Below are 20,928 nucleotides of genomic sequence, written 5' to 3' on the forward strand. Positions count from 1 at the left end.
TAAATGAAATAGTAGCTCTCTTTTTGCAGTCATTAGTGCTTAAATTCTACCTTGTGTAATCTGTATGGTATAAGATGTGACTATATGAAAGACAATTTGTTTCAAATGGATTATCATTCAGTATGAATGTACTACTATTGCCACTGTATTGAAAAAAATAAACCCAGTTCACTTTTGAAAATAGAATAAATGCAAAAACAATGTTTTAACATAGCCAATCGCAAGGTATTTAAACATCAAACGTAAAGCTGAAAACGTATCACGGTCGAGATTTGAAAAAGAAAATGTATATATAACGTCATTCTGGGTTGATTCAAAACTGACGATTTACAGGTTTAAATATAGAAATAGCACTTTTAAGTAAGGGGGATAATTCGTGTAGTTTTGTCATATTGCAATACCTTCACGTGATGTATAGGGCGATAACTCGTGTAGGTTTGTCATACATGCAGTTCACGCGACAGATATAATAGCCAGTTAAGGGCGTAGACACGTTGTGTACGTACATGATATGTAGTTCGTACACGGACGCGTACTATGCTATTCCTAAGGGTCGTATCAAAAATGAAAAAAATATATTTTTCATTAAAATCTTGCACCTATGCTCATGTAAGATAAGACAAACACCTGGTTTCACAAATTTAGAACTGATTACCTATAACATCGCCAGCTCTGTGCGTAGACTGACGCATCTTGTACAATTGTGGTCGTCTCTAATAGCTCTTCTGTAGAGTCAATGCACGCACCTGTGTCTATTAGACGACACGTATATTATAATATGCTGTTGGTGAATATTTAATTACATGAATCAGTAAGCATTGAAACATAAATTTACTGACTTATATAAACACTGAATAATATCACGTATGTACATTTGTCAAGTCCCTGTGCTAGTGACAGATCGGGTGTAGTTTGGTACTGGTGACAGATCGAGTGTAGTTTGGTGCTGGTGACAGATCAGCTAGATCGAGTGTAGTTTGGTGCTGGTGACAGATCGAGTGTAGTTTGGTGCTGGTGACAGATCGAGTGTAGTTTGGTGCTAGTGACAGATCGAGTGTAGTTTGGTACTGGTGACAGGTCGAGTGTAGATTGGTGCTAGTGACAGATCGGGTGTAGTTTGGTACTGGTGACAGATCGAGTGTAGTTTGGTGCTGGTGACAGATCAGCTAGATCGAGTGTAGTTTGGTGCTGGTGACAGATCGAGTGTAGATTGGTGCTAGTGACAGATCGGGTGTACTTTGATGCTGGTGACAGATCGAGTGTACTTTGGTGCTGGTGACAGATCGAGTGTAGTTTGATGCTGGTGACAGATCGAGTGTAGTTTGGTGCTGGTGACAGATCGAGTGTAGTTTGGTGCTGGTGACAGATCGAGTGTACTTTGATGCTGGTGACAGATCGAGTGTAGTTTGGTGCTGGTGACAGATCGAGTGTAGTTTGGTGCTAGTGACAGATCGAGTGTAACGTTGTCTACTAGTGACTTAAAACATGTTTCAAAAGGTAAAAGAGTAACATATACTTTGTACCAATCACCGAGACAATGTAAAGTAAACGCATCTCTTGACGTCGTAAGCGAGTTAACCAGGCCGGGGACCAAGTTAACGTCGTAAGTGAGTTTACCAGGTTGGGGACCAAGTTAACGTCGTAAGTGAGTTTACCAGGACGGGGACCAAGTTAACGTCGTAAGTGAGTTAACCAGGCCGGGGACCAAGGTAACGTCGTAAGCGAGTTTACCAGGTCGGGGACCAAGGTAACGTCGTCAGGGAGTTTACCAGGTCGGGGACCAAGGTATCGTGGTAAGTGAGTTAACCAGGTCGGGGACCAAGGTAACATCGTAATGAGTTAACCAGGTCGGGGACCAAGGTAACGTCGTAAGTGAGTTAACCAGGTCGGGGACCAAGGTAACGTCGTAAGGGAGTTTACCAGGTCGTGGACCAAGGTAACGTCGTAAGGGAGTTTACCAGGTCGTGGACCAAGGTAACGTCGTAAGGGAGTTTACCAGGTCGTGGACCAAGGTAACGTCGTAAGGGAGTTTACCAGGTCGGGGACCAAGGTAACGTCTTACGTGAATTTACCAGGTCGTGGACCAAGGTAACGTCGTAAGGGAGTTTACCAGGTCGGGGACCAAGGTAACGTCGTTCGTGAATTTACCAGGTCGGGGACCAAGGTAACGTCGTAAGGGAGTTTACCAGGTCGTGGAGCAAGGTAACATCGTAAGCGAGGTGGAGGAAAGTCTAAAATGTCCGATTTCGGCAGCTTTGTGATTGGAGATGGCGGACTGGATTTACAAGAACTGTCCGCGGCATTAACGATTCTGACTTCGAACTATTTGGAATGTCCTATACTACAGTAACAGCGGTGAGTATGTTTTTATAATTTAAGAATTAGAAATAAACTATATGTGAACTGTCTAACTTTCTATTCACTTATTTAATGTCCGGAATAGCACAAGTCTTCTTATTGTTGAGTCAATCAAAAGTGTCTTTAAAGTGATCATTTTGATAAAAAAAGTCTAGTTTTGAGGAGTTTAATTGTAGTCCACAGTCCGCAATAATGAAATAAGGGAAGCAACTCCAACTCACTTTTGATCTCGTAATTCCATGGTTGTGCTTCCATAAAAGTTCAACTCCACCCTTCCGTTGACTCCATTGTATAATTTGCTAAGACTTATAATAGGACGTGTCGCTATTTTACAAATGTGTCTGCTTTTGCAATAGTTGCATCATTACTATCATTTAAAAATGTTATAAAGAAGATTTTTTGTTTGGATAATGGACATAACTATGTATGTTCTTTACTGGTGGTAGATGAACGCTGCCTAGTCGATTTCTACGCAAAGCATCCACAGGCTCTTGTTTTTGGATAATTATATAGGCGAGTGTTACCTGGCACACCTCCGGGGCTCGAAAACCTACTGGTAGGAGTTAATAAAATGAGAAATCTCATGGAAATTATTTGTGCACGCGAGATATTAAGAGGAAATTATACCAATCAAAATAAACTGCTCGACAGTATTCATAGACAAAATTTCAAATTGGTTGTGTTTGTTTCTGATTTTGACATAAAAAAAGTAACAAAATACTCTTTCACAACAAATATTCAAATATCTTATAATAAAACCTTATATCCTGATAGATTCGAACATTATTCGCAGTGTGAATGTGTGTGATTTGGTCACTAGATATACAGGAGCTATGAGACAAAAGTGAATTACCACAATTCTCGAAAACCTTTTAAAATTCGATTTTATAAAGTTTTGTAATGTGAATGAATGTTGGATTTTTAGTTTTGCGGTTATCTAAAACCAAACTCCTGTGACCGTATACGCGATGCGGTATCATAACCGGGATGTTCATAACTGAAAATTTCAACAATGTGTATTTTAGCCTCATATTAGTGGATGATTTATGTGATGTTGTAGTTATGCGAAAGTAATGTGTCCACGAACTCGATATTGAGGCTTCGTTTTCTGTGGCCTCTAAAATGATACCTAGCATTCGAGACAGCTTCTGCGCTAGGTATGGTTCGTAGGTCATGAGTTTGGTGTTGTCGAGAGTGTTCTAAACTGTCTTCATTCCACTGGCATTTGTTTTAGCGCATAAATCAGCTGTTCCACTTGTGTTCATATTCATGTATAGTAATGATACACAATTCACAAAATGAAAGTGCAGTCTGAGGCGCCGAGTACAAAACTAGATCGCCTACGCAGAAAGTGAATGTATTCACACGCCTTAAATGAAAGTGATTGGTCTCTCAGAACAGAAGCACGCGACCTAATACTTCATCGGAAAATGAAGGCGAAACGAAGTAATAATGAAAATGTTTACGAATGTGACAAGGTTATATCACAAGCAGTATTGGCACCTAGGTGTGATTACGATCTGTATCAGACAAATAACCATTGAAGTTGCTTGGCAGTTGTTACAAAACGTTATCATGGATCGTAACATAGCATTTTAGGTCCAAAAAAGGCACAGACGAAACCTCTCTGATGACACCCCAAGGTAGATGCAATAAAGAAACACGGTTACCGTAATTAATATAAGATACATAATCTTGTTTCAGTTTGAAGGATATATTTATTAGCAAATGTTAAAAATAAAAATATCACATATACATGTAGGAATTCATAGAAAAATAGCGTTATTGCTTATTTGATAAATATGCAATCGATAGCATGAAATCTTATTGAAATTGTGTACAATGTATACTAAATCGACTTTTATTTTGAAAAACATTGGCTTATCTCATCGCTAGCCCAAGGTGTTCAATACGATGCTCTCCTTTTTGATTAATTCTAACCATTTAATGCCCTTATACGACTGTAAAATTATAACTTGTACGACAGTAGCGCAGTCTATAAACAGGATATTGTTTGATGATTTTGTTGTACATTCACACATTCTTGAATGCCAACCTACATAATGTCTTAAAAGAATAGAAAACACAGCATTTGTCCATATAGGAGATCCGATAACTTAACATAGTACCCACATACAGCACTAATATCTTATCACCAATATCACGAACATTTCAAATACTCCCATTGTCTACACGAGTGTCATATCATTGTCTAAGCTCAGATACTACCCCGGCGTCAGGAGACACGTTTTGGACAGTGACGTCATACGGACAAAATAAATATAACAAATCTGAAAAGAACGGGAGTATCGGATTGGTTGTTGCCATATCATTTAAATCGAGTTAAACAGTTAAACAGATAAGACAGGCGGTATGATGTTTTTCTTGAATGTTTGTCATCCTGAATATTACTCATAACGGTTCATGTTAAGATATCAAATTAATACATTTCTATTAAAGAGAGTCAGATCAATCCAACAGATCATGTTATGGCCCTTCAGTGACCCGTGGTGACCTTATAAGGGTGTTACTCAGCTAGAGAATCTTACTACTAGTGTGTCGACGGACTATTAACTGATTAAGACATTCCTGAATCACCGCCATATTATGATCAAAAAGATGATGACCTCTTACAACTATTACCAAGTTACTTAAAGTATTAAGGTCATTCGGCATAGCCTGGCAACAATATCATTACAATAAAAAGGAGTTAGTTTGAAAGCGTAACAATATCCAGAAAGACAAAGGAATGGGTCACAAAGCTGAACAACATCATGAGGAGGACAGCGCTGACAAGTGATGACGTCACTATCCTCATCCTCTGTACTGTCCGTCTGTCCTAGTAGTTATCTCCTGGTCGGAGGGAAGTGGCTGCTTGACAATTTCACCATTGGACGGCGACACTGAAAAGTGAAAAAAAAATCAACAGTCATAAAAACAACAATGTACAAAAACTGAAACAGAACGCCATAACGTCACGTAAAAAAGACATTGTTTACGAGATACCATACTTGTAAACATTATAAGGCATTGTCCCTCTAAGTTAGAACACCCTTATCCATCTACTGATGTTATCGTTTACAATAACCATGGCGATCATCTCACATTGATGTTCTTATACGTACATGTAATAGTATCTCCTCTGCAAATCCTGGTCACGGTACCATTTAAACTAACAATTAAGTATCCACCTCGCGTACACACGTAGGGAAACATTGACAATACCATGTAGTAACACTGTACCTGTCATTGTATTTGAAAGCACACACTTCCGCTCATTGACCGGAACCTGCTCCTCCTCATCACTGACACACCCGCACGCCCGGCCAATCGACTCGGCCAGAAAGGTGCAGGCTGAAAAAAATAGTTCGTTGTTAATGTATCCAATAAATAAAGGGATATAAATACGTACATACAGCAATAGAGACAACAAGTAGTTCATTCTTTATAAACGTTAACTAAGTGATATTATATTTTATTGTAGAGTAGGTAGGTAGTAGGTACATAACACCACACCGTTGCCTATCGAGTCTGTTACACAGCAGGTGCGTGTATATCTCGATGCTCATACGCACCCGTACCCTCTCATTTCACTCTGCACTGTACTGCCGTCAGGGAGGGACGAATCTGTCAAGCCTTTGGTACGTGTCATCGGTATATACCATAGTAATGGTCATGTATATCAGCATGATATATAGTGTAATATAATTCTACATTCTAGTTTCACTTTGTACATTTGTCAATGTTGTATTTCTACTGTTATTTTATATTCCAGGCTTTTCCTTAGGAAAAATAACCTGACGTTCAACTCCAGTTCTTGTTATATGAGCAACGGGGTTGCAATGGCGCTCAACGTGGGGCTAATGTAACAGAGCGCATGATAAACAAAGCCCACTGCCTGGCGGGCCCCGGGCTTTGTGAGCTTGTTGCGTGTAGAGATTTTCGGTACGCAGGGTGATTTTTGCGGACGGGCCCGAGATGTTGGTGCGTCAATGTCCTGGGAACTGCAAAATATGTCATGTTTGCCGACCTCGACGAAACTAGCATGCCAAAGATGATCCTAGGAAGCCAGGATACTATTGAAATAGACGATGATGTGTGGGAACAATTTAGGTTGCTGAATTCCATCAGTTTCGCCAAAATGACTAAATATTTATTTGAAAGATTATAATATATAAATGTAAAATAAACGAATAGTCTGTCTGTCTGTCTGTCTGTCCGTCCGTCCGTCCGTCCGTCCGTCCGTCCGTCCCTCCGTCCGTCCGTCCGTCCGCCCGCCCGTCCGTCCGTACGTACCGCAGGCTATATACGTATTAGGCCTGCAATGCGCGAGGGCGTGGTCACCATTGGTTAGTCTGATTGTATATTGTTAGAAAATTAAAAATATTGAAATATTGGATCATAGTTAAATATACAGATAATTGTGTGGTGAAAGCATGCTATGAACAAAGGTTGTCAGATAGTGATGAATGGACTGTAAATATCAGATTAGAATTGGATAAGTTAGGGTTGGGATACCTATGGAACAGTAATTACGAAGGGAAAACAATGTATAAATTGATTGAAAACAAATTCCATGAAATTCACACACATGAAATGTTGTCAAATATCAGACACTCTCCGAAAGGTGTTTTGTATCAACATTTGATAGATAATGACGGTCTGCAATTTTATTTAAGAAAACCTATTGATAGATTATATAAGAAAAGTATTTCAAGAATACGATTGCCCTCACATCAGCTTAATATAGAAAGTGGAAGATATACGAATATCGCTAGATAAGATAGATTGTGTACGGTATGTAATAACCGTGATATTGAGGACGAGTTTCATTTTATTCTTAAATGTCCTTTTTATTCAAATCTACGTGCTAAATACTTGAAGCCATACTATTTTCGTAAACCTAGTGTATTCAAACTTGTTCAACTACTTAGCGTAAATAATGTCAAGGAGTTGAATAATCTGGGGAAATTTATACATTTTGTATTTAAGCAACACTCTGATGCATCATAATTTAGGTAAATTTATTTATGAAAATCTTGAAAAATAATATCTATGTACATCTTAATATCTATAATATTAGGACAATGTATAGCCATGTTACTGTCTTGTGCATTCACTACAAGTACTGTTTGGTATATTGTATGTGTATTGGTGCACGTGGGCGAGGATGCGTGCGCATGCGTACCCGTAAGGATGTGATCATGTGTGAGTAACTGTGTAGGTATCCTTGTAAGGGTACGTTTATATATATTTGTCACTCTCCTGTTAATTGCTTCATCAATTGTGTACTATTATCATCATACTATATGTCATGAATCTCATAAGCCGTAAGGCTTACTGAATAAACAAATTGAATTGAATTGAAATTGATGAGACAAGATACCTCACCGATCAACTGCTAAGAACTAAAGAAGGGCGACAAGGACAGACACGGTCCGTCGGCGTCTTTGGCGGGCTGGATACAACCCTCTGGACCGCCTGAGCAACCACGGCAAGAAACAGAATTTACAGGGAGGCTCTTCCAGGAGAACCAAATCCTGTGGGATTCCGCCCACAGGGACTTCCGCCTGGTCAAGAAGGGACAACACGGAGACAGACAATACCAAGGAGCTAGGCAAAAGTAGTCAGCAGATGAAATATCTCTCGGGAATCAAACATTTTCTAGCCCTCCTTGTATGTTCCATCTGTCTTCTGATGTGATACAGCTGCGCTTGTACCTGTACGAGGCCCATTTATATAGAATTGGTGCCCCTTTAGTCGTCTAACATAACTGAAGGAATTATTGTATCTGTAAGGGGACTATTCATATGACAGTGGTACTCTAAGAATGTCGGCAACTTTCCCGCAGCAAGCCCCCTGACTACCAGCTGGACGACAATAACTTGCCCTCAACATGCTCTCACTTTACACGTATGCCTTGCTACACGTCAATCGGGATATCTTCCCGTGATTTGAAGGCTACAAGCCTCCTGTGGGTGTTCTAATCCGGAACAAGTTTGGAGCATGATAAAAAAAAAATAGCTGCAGTTATCCCGGATTTCCAAATCCGGACGTGACCGAGCAAGATACTGCTAGATACGGGAAATCTGCGGGGCACTACTGTTAGTAAAAAATAAAATCATTCCCTGCAAGTAGTTCACAAAGCTTGGCCTTAATGGCGTCACAGGGCCTTTAATATCAGACCTAATAGATTACTGTTACAATGTGTGTCGTGATATCTAATATACATTCCTATTGTACCATAAATCTATTTATAATTAGGTGTCCTATATAATGGCATTGCTCAACTCTCTTATAGACCTACCATATGACCTACATTCCAGTTAGTTTGAATCTGGTAGGGAGGGATTTTGTGGATAATTTTAGTTCTATATAGCATGGTAATAACTGGTAAATAAACGTTTAGTCATGGTAAACCAACCTGTACATGTACAGTGTGTCAATAAATCAAAACATTAAATTCTACCGCACGCTGTGACACATTGACATATATACAGGTACACATACACACGTACTTACAACAAGTATATAGGTACATGTACGCACACCTGGGCACATAGGGACATATATACAGATACAAACACCTGGTCACATACAGGATGTAGGGACATATGTATATATATAGGTACATGTACACACACCTGGGCACATAGGGATATATTTAAGCAATAAACTGCCTAGATGCGGCAGACCTACTGGTATAACTGCCACATGTGTCACAGACAAACTGAATGGTGCGCGCTAGCGCACCATGATTGTTTGTCTGTGACATATGTGGCAGTTATACCAGTAGGTCTGCCTCATCTAGGCAGTTTATCGCTTATATTTACGTTCTATTAATGAATCGCAAAAAAATGATTTTTGCAAGTGAGATATTCATACGCCCTCAGGGCAACTTCAGTTATACTCTCATAGATGAAGCTGCTTTTGGTAGGGATTTACTAGTAATATATAAGGGCATTGCCACACCAAATGTAAATATATATATATATAGGTACATGTACATATACACACCTGGACACATAGGGATATATATATATATAGGTACATGTACACACACCTGGACACATTGGGACATATATGTATATATATATATATAGGTACATGTACATGTACACACACCTGGACACATAGGGACATATATATATATAGGTACATGCACATACACATAGGAACAAATGGACATGTGTACAGGTACACACATTACTTACCGTTGATTAATAATCAGCACATAGTCAACTATCACTTGACCAGATACAGGTACGTTTGTGTGGAGTTCTATTTTCTAGCTGTGTCTTCTCTGCTGCTCGCCAAGTAACAACAATAACACTCGAACGTGACTCGGGTTAGTACGTCGGAATGACTACATTTTATACCCCTCTAGAATTATCGTTTCGTGTATCCAGTACACTTATTGATCAGCCAGTAATTACAGAATGAAGCACGTGTTCGTGTGATCAATAACTATGAATAGATCAGATAATTTGTATTGGTATAAAGACTTGGTAGAATGGATCGATCCTATTATCTACGGTAATTGAGGTTTTGGTACATGAAGGTTTCTTTACTGAAACATTAAATACCTGAGCTGATTAGACAGGATTTTCTGCCAGAACAATTTCAATCCAGCTGTACGAGCTTGCCGTGTCCCCCATAATAGGAAATAATGATTTGTTGTGTAAGATACGAGAAATAGAAGGGTGATATAAGATATCCTATTTTAAATATTAAGAGAGGCTAGGTTTCTAAATAATGTTAGTGGATTACATTAAATCAGAGACCTATATACTATATAGGTCTCTGATTAAATGTAGTAGAAATAACGCAATATCCCAAACGTCTTGCGAAATAGCTTTGAAAATAACGAGACATCTAATTTATGATATCTGACGTACTCCACCCGGGGTCGGTACTTTTTGTAAGCAATGCTGCTCTACCACCTGTGTGGTTCTAAAAATAAATACACCAGTTGACGATAGGTGTATGCCTGTACAATACACCGTATACGTACATCTTTATCATTAATCTTTATTTTCCCCATTACGGAGATAAATGTAACATGGAAAATGGCACTGTATTTACTATTTTCAAAGAGTTTAAAACATATTGATTAATTTGCGAATTGTTAATTCGACACAAGCGACACGAGCTTTGAATGCAGGTGACGAAAACACGCCAAGAGCGTTAAAGGGGCATTCCTTCGTTTGAATGAAGTTTAGGTCGTCAAAATAAAACTGGAAAATATGTATTTTTTAAAGTACTTTAAGTTATAATCTATACACCAATACGACAGTTTTATTATCAAGATAAATCAAACTTCTTCGAGTATTAAGTCCTAAAAATTCTTAATTCGACCCGAGGTATCATTAATTACCGCAAATACACACGGTATATTTTATTGTATACAATGCGCCCTTTTCCTGTACATTTTGGCATTAATTTCATTATTTGTAAGCACAAACACTAATATAATTATCGTTCGGAAAAAGATTTCATCAATGGAAATTGTGCATGTTTCTGATGTCCGAACGTAGGTATGCTCCTTTAAAGATCTCGGAATAAATTGTTATCTCAGTGGAAACTGGCGCCAAGAATAACTTCCAGAAACTGTTCATTGATTGTTATTTTGATACAAACGTTAAAGAAAATACAAATATTTGAATTCAACCGAAATGGGTTTTTGCAGAAAATCAGTTTCCGTTTGAAAATCTTGACGTCAATCCCTATTTATGATAACTAAAAGTCTTTCTGTCATATCAATATGTCAACGTCCAGGATGTTTCGATGTGAAGTCTTAAAATTTGACATTCCGTTGTACCGTGTATTAACAAGGAAATTTGGAAAAATATAAGTTGACAACGACAAAACCGGTCACCCAGAACAGAAATGAATTCACACACATGGGATAAATATGATTAAATTATCTGGTACATATGGTTAAACTCTTTTTGTTGTTTATGATTAAACTGTATCTGATATACATGGATATCTTTGATATCATTTCTGATGTTGACATGTATCTCGCGAATGTAGATTTTGATCGGCATATAGATTTCGCAAACGAAAGAGTCTCGTTGAAATGTATTCTGTTGTACACATCTTGTGACATATTTGTGATTTTGAATTGACTGACTACATTTAACAAGGGACCTTTTATAAACATGGATCCTTCCTCGTTCACATTGAATAATTCTGAAATATATCTAACCAAGATTCAAAAGATGAAATTATTGCAAATGTTGAGAAAACTACTGCAACCCACTGAAGTGAAACAAAACAAGTAAGTATTAAAAATATACTTTACTGATTACATCATACAGTCTGTAATAACAAATAAAAAACATTGTAATATACATGTATTCTAATAATCCCAAATGTTAGGTATTGGAGGCGAAAAACAAATTAAGGTTGTTCGCTAAACAAATCACCACTATTACTATACTAAATACACTGTATCTGTCAGATACATGATATTGAGATAACGTAAAAATACACTTTATTTGACATTATATGAAAAAAAAATACACTCGCACTAAATTGTCTCCAGATAAAGCTAAACAAACCCAATGTATGTACATGTACAGCAAGTATTGGTGTTTACGCATGGTGATTAGGACCGCGCAAGAATACCGGGTAAAAAGTAAACAAAACTACTTCTCTAAAATTCACCAGCGTTTGAAAAATGAAATAAAAGTTACATAATTTGATAATGTATTATAATATCCATATCCAAGAAGTGTGATAAACAATTCTAGCATTAATGTAATAAAATCATACTATAAAATAAAAACGACCTTATTCCAAGCAGACGCCTCAATAAAATTTGACTATACTTATCTATTTATATATTTTTGAAATGTTTTATGAAATGCCGTAGTTATAGGTGTGAATATGAGCGCTTTTTAAACTATTTGTACCTTTTTTGAATTGAATCTATATTTGGGTAATTATAACTACCTATTTTACTAAGTGTGCCAGCGTGCATCAAACCAATCTTTACTTAGGTGCCAACGTTTCACCCAGTTATCATCACTATTTTTGTTTCATTAACGACAAGAATATATCAAATGACATCAAATACAATAATTCGTGTTAAAGTAGATTCATTTCATATGAATAGATGGCAAAGAAAACATAATCTTTGGAAATGAAACGGAGACTATTTTTCTGCCGTATTAATATTTTACTGATTTTAAGTGGAAAATCAGCACGTGAAACCATGTTTCATACTGTATTCATACTGTATCCATACTGTATCCATACTGTATTTATAGTCAACTGTTTGACGTTTTTACTTGATATGTTCAAATAAAGAATCAGCACTCAGAATGCAATACGTATGACGAACATCTTTTACTTATCATACATGATTATACCAACATCACAGATCTCGTGTTAGGTAATTTACAGAGGCATATCATTGTCATATAGCCTGATGAGTAACAACCCGACATGTGTGACGTAGGGACAATCACAACGTGTCAAATGTAAACAGAGAAACACAATATTACGTGGACTATTCCAGCGACAACAACTCCTTAATTAGTGTCCGTATTATGACGTCATGGTTACTAATCATGCATACAATATAAATCAATATCGATCAAAATCTTAATATTGAACGTTTAATTACAAGTATCACAGAAAAATATATAACACATTTCTACCATAGAGGTTCAGTGAGAGTACAGCCCACATTTGAGGTATATGAGAAGGGAGATACATTAACGCGGGATTCCTCCTCAGGAGGCGCGTTCTCTATAAAAGGAGGCGATGTGTTAGGTCATGGCATTCACAACAGTTAACATAAAACATCAATCTAATTAAAATTAGACTTGTAACTTCCGCTTCTTGTATTGTAGTGTATCGTAGAGAAGCGGAAATTACAAGTCTAATTTTAATTAGATTGCATAAAACATTAATATAATTACATTTGTATCTTTTTAGTATAAAAAGCAATTACCTCGCGTCCATTGTCTCCACGTCCAAACAAGACGGATGCTTTCTTTATCTTCCAGTAAATTCGCGAGGGAACAACAGGGTTGTCATTTGAATAAACTATAATCGTACTCTCTGTTTGAAATACCATGAAATAGTATATGTTTTAAAGCTACATACATAGGTAGATATTGGAATATCGTGGCTTATCTATTGAATTGTATTTAAGCTCATTTGCTGTCCGGCGTACTTTTGTTGCTAAACTTTCCCGGCAGGATTTGCTGATCCTACGGGATACATGTAATTTTGGTTGGTGTTATATGTGTAACCCTGATTCTGCTGGGCCTGTGCTTGCTGAGCCCAGCTAAGTGGGTGGATTAGCCGACAGCATTGCTTTACGCTGTTGTTCTCTTTTCTTGGAGATTTTTAAGAAGATACACCAGCCGACGGCAGTAGCGATGACAACCAAGACGACCCCTGCTGCAGTGGCGATGGGCTGTATCAGATGGTAGTCTGTAACAGAACAACAGTGAATTCGTGTAACCAAATTGTATAAGCATTCAGAACACCCGTTGAGAAAGGGTTCTAGTATACATCTTAGATGTTTTCTGACTAATTAAAATAGGCCTTCAGTGAATTAATTATTGCCCGAAGGGATCATTATCACATTCATATAACGATATTGTTCGCTGTTTATACTAAACTTGTGCAACTGTTTCATGTTATATGTCAACATGCGACTGTTTGTAATTTTTTCGTGTCTTGATAAAGGGGCAGATTGACTGGAACATTCGACTATTTACTTGTCTGTACTGTCGTTATCACTACACGATCAATTAAATACTATATGATTACATGTATATTTTCCCATTTCTTTTTAAATATAATCACATCTTGTGTTTTCCTATCAACAACCAACCAACCAGCAACAAATCCTGTTCATTCAAACGCTTTCTTACAAAATAACACAAGTTATTGGCGATTTTTTTTCCGTTTAAGATCATCTCAATGGACTGCATTACTGAAGAAACAATTCTGTGAAGTAAAGTAACCGAGCCCATCCTAATTAATGCTCTAACCTTTGTACTCGAACAAGTATGAGGTCTCGTAGGTATGCCTGGTGGCCAGGTTCTCACCGTACTCGGTTTGAGAGCGTGACATTACCAGGGTTTGACCTAGATTTATACGGTATGTTTCTAAGGAAGTCAACAACATCGTCACACTCGGGTGGACAGATGTATATCCGGCTACAGCTGTCTTTAGTCTAAATCACCGTGTGTAAATGTTTTTACTAGTTAAGTGTTTGGTTACATTAGTCAAACCATGTTTTCGTGTTTATAAATTGGTAAATACTGAAAATATTCATATTTTAGCTGTCTTTGTACGTTTTGTATCAATGTCAAACAGGTGTAGATGTACTCCGAACGTATTAAAATAGATGTACTCCGAATGTATTAAAATAATTATGTAAACGTAGTTACTTTATCAATCGCTTTTCCAATTTATTCAAGTGACTTTATCGATAATGTCCCACTTACTAAAGTCGTCGTCGTCATCAGCATCCTTGATTTCGCCATACACCTTGATTGTGACGTTTGAGGAGGACGCGGTGTTGGCGTCGATGAATTTCACCGTTATCATCCCTTCATAGTCACTGCATACCGTGACATCACTCGATCCACAAGTCACTTCTCGGACCTATAAATTATTAAGTGGACTGTTACAATGATTGTACAAATCTTCAGAACATCTTCAGATATAAAAGCAATATAGGTCAAATAGTATATAAAAACTGAGCCATGTCGTCTTATCCCGCCTCCTCAAATGTCATTCCTCTAGAATGTGTTATCGAAAAAAACGTCTGAACATAGTAACTCATTTGAACCATCATAAGTCTAATCCCTTGAACACTATAGAAACATTTAAGTCGTTCACCTAGAGCTACTGACCAAGGATTATAACTCGAGCCGTGCTGGTAAAAAGGGGAAACGACTTCTGTATGGGCGACCTTTAGACGTTTCGGTAAAATTTAAATATATCGGTCTAGATTTTAACTGTAAATTAAAACATTCTATAGCGTATATCAGGATGGGAAACATTATCATGCCATAGCTTGAGATTACTGTTTTCCCAGTATTTCTAAAATAAGATCGACATTCTTGGTATATTGTCTATTGGTGTTTTGAGACACATAACAGTAACCGGTTTGATTAAAACTTTTTTTCACAGAAGCTGTTTATTCATGGGTATTATAATCGCTAATATGATCACCTTATAAGCCATTGTGTATAAGGTAGGATGTTTGTTTCTATCATCATTCATTAGTCGAAGCCAGAACTATACGACTCTGGATACAAACAATTAGAAGGACATGTCCTAACGATTCACCGTAACATAGATAGCATATGTATTCAGACGATCCTGCGAAGATAGAACAATTCTCATCAAAGAGAAGTCGTTCAAAGATAAAATAATGGAGCCATGAGCGCCTCGACCCGACTTCGCAAATGTAAGATGAAAGCTTTTAAGAACTTGTGATCTTGTGAGGAATAACATACCTGTTTAAATCTCGTGTCACTTCCTTCGTAAATTTTAATTGTTTCTTGACAGTTCATCACACTTGGCCCCAGTAAAGCGCACACTTTGAGCTCGTTTTCTCCATTAATAGACAGTTTACAGTTATTGGTCACCGACCGGCCATCCCAGGATATCATAAAGCTATCATCAGTATCGCTGATCGTGTAGGTGGAGCCACAGTTATAATTATCACTTCCGCCTACCTTAATGGTTCGTAGCTCTGAAATACAAACATTGTTTTTATTATTCTCATATAATATATTCTTGCTTAAATAGATCGTTATTCCTTGTTATCGCCCACTATAAATTTGTACTGCATTTCTTTAACTCGTACGCCTTCATTCAGTAAACTGAATTAACATATAGTTGGGTTTACTTTAATTTGAAAACGAAATTTACCACAAGTCGACATTCTTTTGCAGAAACATATTTAAGCATTGAACGGCTTTCAGTTGGCATTCATAGTCAATATGAATGCCAACTGGACAGAGGCAAATTCCATGAAGCGCGCTAATATATTAAAAAAAACCCAACAAGGACAGAATGTAAACGTACATCTATCGCTATTGTTTGACCGGAAGTTACAACTGTTACATATTTGTACTCCGTTTTGGCTTCACCAGACTTCGCTGTCAATCTCTATTGGGTTGACAGATTGCAAGCTTTGGCCTGAGCTGGACATGAGTGACGTCACAAGACGACACGAATTACAAGTAATCACATGCGCCTCTCATCGCCTCTTTGAGTCAGAATAGTAAGTTCAAGTTTTGCAATATATCTAATTTTCAAAAATCGCCTAAATGGTGTAATTTTTACCCTAAACACCACTCTTTCTCTGGTGTGAGAAGTAGTAATAAAACAATCCAGATTCTGAATCAATTTTTCAAAATCTGAGATTTTTAACCCCAAAACACACCAAAAATTATAATTTGTTCCCAGTATCCACAAATTCCAGAATCACTGCACCATCAGTTCTAGCTGATATTCGATAAACGGCTGTTGTGTGGAGACGTTTTACCATGCAATCTATCTATTCTTATACATTTAGATAACGGATATAAATGCAAACATTTCAAACGAAATGGTGACGACGCCGAAGATATCGACGTCACAATACGCGAGTGATAGAAATGAATAAGTGCACATGTTTCTGGAACTTTTCTGACATTTAAATGCTTTTTTTTGTACAGAGACATGGCAATGGAAGGTCGGGATCTCTCCACAGAAGTACATGTATAGTGAATGGAAGGTCGGGATCTCTTCACAGAAGTATAGTGAATGGAAGGTCGGTCTCTCTCCACAGAAGTACAGTGAACTGGAAGGTCAGGATCTCTCCACAGAAGTATAGTGAACTGGAAGGTCAGGATCTCTCCACAGAAGAACAGTGAACTGGAAGGTCAGGATCACTCCACAGAAGAACAGTGAACTGGAAGGTCAGGATCACTCCACAGAAGTATAGTGATAGAAGGTCAGGATCTCTCCACAGAAGTACAGTGATAGAAGGTCAGGATCTCTCCACAGAAGTATAATGAACTGGAAGGTCAGGATCTCTCCACAGAAGTATAGTGAACTGGAAGGTCGGGATCTCTCCATATAAGTATAGTGAACTGGAAGGTCAGGATCTCTCCACAGAAGTATAGTGAACTGGAAGGTCAGGATCTCTCCACAGAAGTATAGTGATAGAAGGTCAGGATCTCTCCACAGAAGTATAGTGATAGAAGGTCAGGATCTCTCCACAGAAGTACAGTGAATGGAAAGTCGGGATCTCTCCACAGAAGTATTGTGAACTGGAAAGTCGGGATCTCTCCACAGAAGTATAGTGAACTGGAAGGTCGGGATCTCTTCACAGAAGTACAGTGATAGAAGGTCGGGATCTCTCCACAGAAGTATAGTGAACTGGAAGGTCGGGATCTCTCCACAGAAGTATAGTGAACTGGAAGGTCGGGATCTCTCCACAGAAGTATAGTGAATTGGTAGGTCGGTGTCTCCCCACAGAAGTACACTGACAGGATAGCATTACATGTCGGGCATGTCTTGACACTTTAACTTAAATAGAGCTTAAAACGTATATCATTTCATAATACAATCTGTTACCGAATTAAAAGGATGGAAATATATCGATGCTATCTTCATCGTTGCTTGAAAACTGAGCGGGGGGCTTCATGGGTATTTGTTAATGAAATATGAAACATATATCCTTACCCACGCTAACCAGTTGTAACATCACACAGGTGAAAAAGCAGATACATTTCCCAATCTCCATGACTACCGATGTCTTTTATCCTTACGGTGAACACCTCTTCGCTTGGCACAATCTGTAAACAAATGTTACAACCAAGTTGACAAGGCAACAACACATAATCAGATATTGATGACGTCACAATATACAGTATTGTGAAATACCCTTCAAAATAAATCGCTAATCTTCTATCACTTCCGTTTTACCGGATATTTCAGTTTATTTCAAAATTGTAAAATCAAATTAGAAAATTGAGTAATAAGTACACTAACAAATTAATACTCAATAAATACACTACACATAAAATATAACCAATAAATACACTACACATAAACTATAGCCAATAAATACTCTACACATAAACTATAACCAATATATACAATACACATAAACTATAGCCAATATATACACTACACATAAACTATAACCAATATATACACTCCACATAAACTATAGCCAATAAATACACTACACATAAAACTATAGCCAATAAATACACTACACATAAACTATAGCCAATAAATACACTACACATAAACTATAGCCAATATATACACTACACATAAACTATAGCCAATATATACACTACACATAAACTATAGCCAATAAATACACTACACATAAACTATAGCCAATATATACACTACACACAAACTATAACCAATAAATACACTACACATCAACTATAACCAATAAATACACTACACATAAACTATAGCCAATAAATACACTACACATAAACTATAACCAATATATACACTACACATAAACTATAACCAATAAATACACTACACATAAACTATAGCCAATATATACACTACACACAAACTATAGCCAATAAATACACTACACATAAACTATAGCCAATAAATACACTACACATAAACTATAACCAATATATACACTACACATAAACTATAACCAATATATACACTACACATAAACTATAACCAATAAATACACTACACATAAACTATAGCCAATATATACACTCCACATAAACTATAGCCAATATATACACTACACATAAACTATAACCAATAAATACACTACACATAAACTATAAACAGTTAAACGTAGAGTATATGTCATCGTAACAGATGTAATAAAGTGACTCAGTCATTTAATATATAATTGTGCAATAATGTAAAAACTGTAAGATCACGTGACTCAATCACTTCCTATAGTTGTACAATAATAGAGATGTGATTATTGCTAGTTAGATTCTATAAAAGTCTTCTTCATTTCAAAATAATTTATCTTAACTTAGATTTTAAAGAATTTAGATAATATTCTACTAAGTAACACAATAACATAAATATGTAATAAAAATAGATTATAATCTCCTTTGTAAACGATATATATATCTAAAATAGTCTTGTTTCGTTTTTTATAAAGCTTGCCTCAATTGGATTATGTGTTCATCAACATTTCTATATCTTAGTCTATACATACACAAGACGCTACACCTTAGTGAGACATACATCTATTGTGGCGAGCGAGTGTTCTCTGAACGCCAATGTATTTTTCAACGAAGACCATAGTTATACATGTACATATGATCAATAAATGATCCAGTCTATATAGGTCTCTGGGTAAGATTAACTTCTCGGCGGAGTAGAGGATTAAATATATATATATAGTCATACATCCGCGAACTTTAGCCAAATAATGCACAGAGATGGTGGTCATCACTGTACAAGATCAATATATATCACCACATCCTCAGGACCCCGATATCGTGATCGGTGTATCCGGTACTTACCATAGAAACAGGTGTGACAGGTGAACGTTATACTGACCTATATAGTTACGTGTTAGAGAATGACTTGAGAAGTGAAAATGGTCACCAGCGCTAGTAATAAAACCCACAGGAGTACGCCATGATAACGCGACCTAACTCGGGTATGGTGTGCACACATACAGATCTAGAGCGAAAGGCCTATATACTGACCCAGCCCTTTGTGTGAGTAAACACGATGCGTCGTGGATTAACACGTATAAATACAATTGTGACATAAGATTACCTGCTAGCTATAGACACTCCACACTCCACCTTTCCTTTAGCTGTTAAGGACAATGAGTATAAACTCTTGTAAACAGTGCTAACTCGCCATGATTGCGAAATAGGGAACTAGCTTTTTCACTAAGCTGTACACGCTATTTATAGAATCTGTGGTAAGGTAAGTACGTCATGGTCACATGTCAAGATATCGACAAACCGAAATGGCGGTAAAAGTAAAAGTACTTACTTCAATGTGCATAAATAACAACAGTCACATAGGGAATTTTTAGTCGACGAGTGGTGGATTCGTGGAATTTACTCCCCGGTTCAGTAGTAGAAGCCCCCACTCTAAATGTTTTTAAAAATCGTCTAAATAGACACTGGCACAAAGTGCATTTTAAGTTTTACCAAAGTTTTTATGATGCGCAACAGGATAACGGCGAGTTAATCCTACAAGATGCATCAGAATTAGCTGATATCAGCTAACCAGTGACGTCGAAGAAGTGGTATCAGGTATCAGCAACCAGTCCCTGTACATATATGGTACTATAACAACCCTGTATATGGTACTATAACAACCCTATATATGGTACTATAACAACCCTGTACACGGTACTATAACAACCCTGTATATGGTACTATAACAACCCTATATATGGTACTATAACAACCCTGTATATGGTACTATAACAACCCTGTATATGGTACTATAACAACCCTGTATATGGTACTATAACAACCCTATATATGGTACTATAACAACCCTGTATATGGTACTATAACAACCCTGTATATGTTACTATAACAA

The 20,928-nt window shown here is 37.2% G+C and overlaps 1 protein-coding gene and 1 long non-coding RNA gene across 4 annotated transcripts; both read right to left on the reverse strand.

The window, feature by feature from the left end:
* Window positions 1-4,056: 4,056 nt before the first annotated feature.
* On the reverse strand, window positions 4,057-9,740 carry LOC117331499. Its single transcript, XR_004533558.1, has 3 exons — window positions 9,573-9,740; window positions 5,602-5,712; window positions 4,057-5,261 (listed from the first exon to the last, which is right to left on the reverse strand). It is a non-coding gene; the product is annotated as an uncharacterized LOC117331499 (long non-coding RNA).
* Window positions 9,741-11,642: 1,902 nt separating this feature from the next.
* LOC117331500 lies at window positions 11,643-20,285 on the reverse strand. 3 transcript variants are annotated; one of them, XM_033890235.1, is made up of 5 exons: window positions 20,143-20,285; window positions 18,079-18,191; window positions 15,858-16,096; window positions 14,838-14,997; window positions 11,643-13,812 (listed from the first exon to the last, which is right to left on the reverse strand). In XM_033890235.1, the coding sequence occupies exons 2-5, from the start codon at window positions 18,137-18,139 to the stop codon at window positions 13,664-13,666; spliced, it is 609 nt and encodes a 202-aa protein (XP_033746126.1). In that variant the 5' UTR covers window positions 18,140-18,191; window positions 20,143-20,285; the 3' UTR covers window positions 11,643-13,663. The 3 variants fall into 3 exon arrangements, with proteins under 3 accessions (XP_033746126.1, XP_033746128.1, XP_033746129.1); XM_033890237.1 differs by lacking the exon at window positions 20,143-20,285 and adding an exon at window positions 19,918-20,046; XM_033890238.1 differs by lacking the exon at window positions 20,143-20,285 and adding an exon at window positions 19,881-19,999.
* Window positions 20,286-20,928: the final 643 nt, after the last annotated feature.

The sequence above is a fragment of the Pecten maximus genome, chromosome 7 (genome assembly GCF_902652985.1).
Source record: "Pecten maximus chromosome 7, xPecMax1.1, whole genome shotgun sequence".
In the NCBI taxonomy this organism is placed as follows: domain Eukaryota; kingdom Metazoa; phylum Mollusca; class Bivalvia; order Pectinida; family Pectinidae; genus Pecten; species Pecten maximus.

Coding starts and splice junctions, on each gene's coding strand:
- LOC117331500 (XM_033890235.1), bottom strand. CDS start 18,139: ATGGAGATTGGGAAATGTATCTGCTTTTTCACCTGTGTGATGTTACAA. Junction 16,097..18,078: donor GTTACAACTGGTTAGCGTGG/GTAAGGATATAT, acceptor TTTGTATTTCAG/AGCTACGAACCATTAAGGTA. Junction 14,998..15,857: donor GTGACACGAGATTTAAACAG/GTATGTTATTCC, acceptor AATAATTTATAG/GTCCGAGAAGTGACTTGTGG.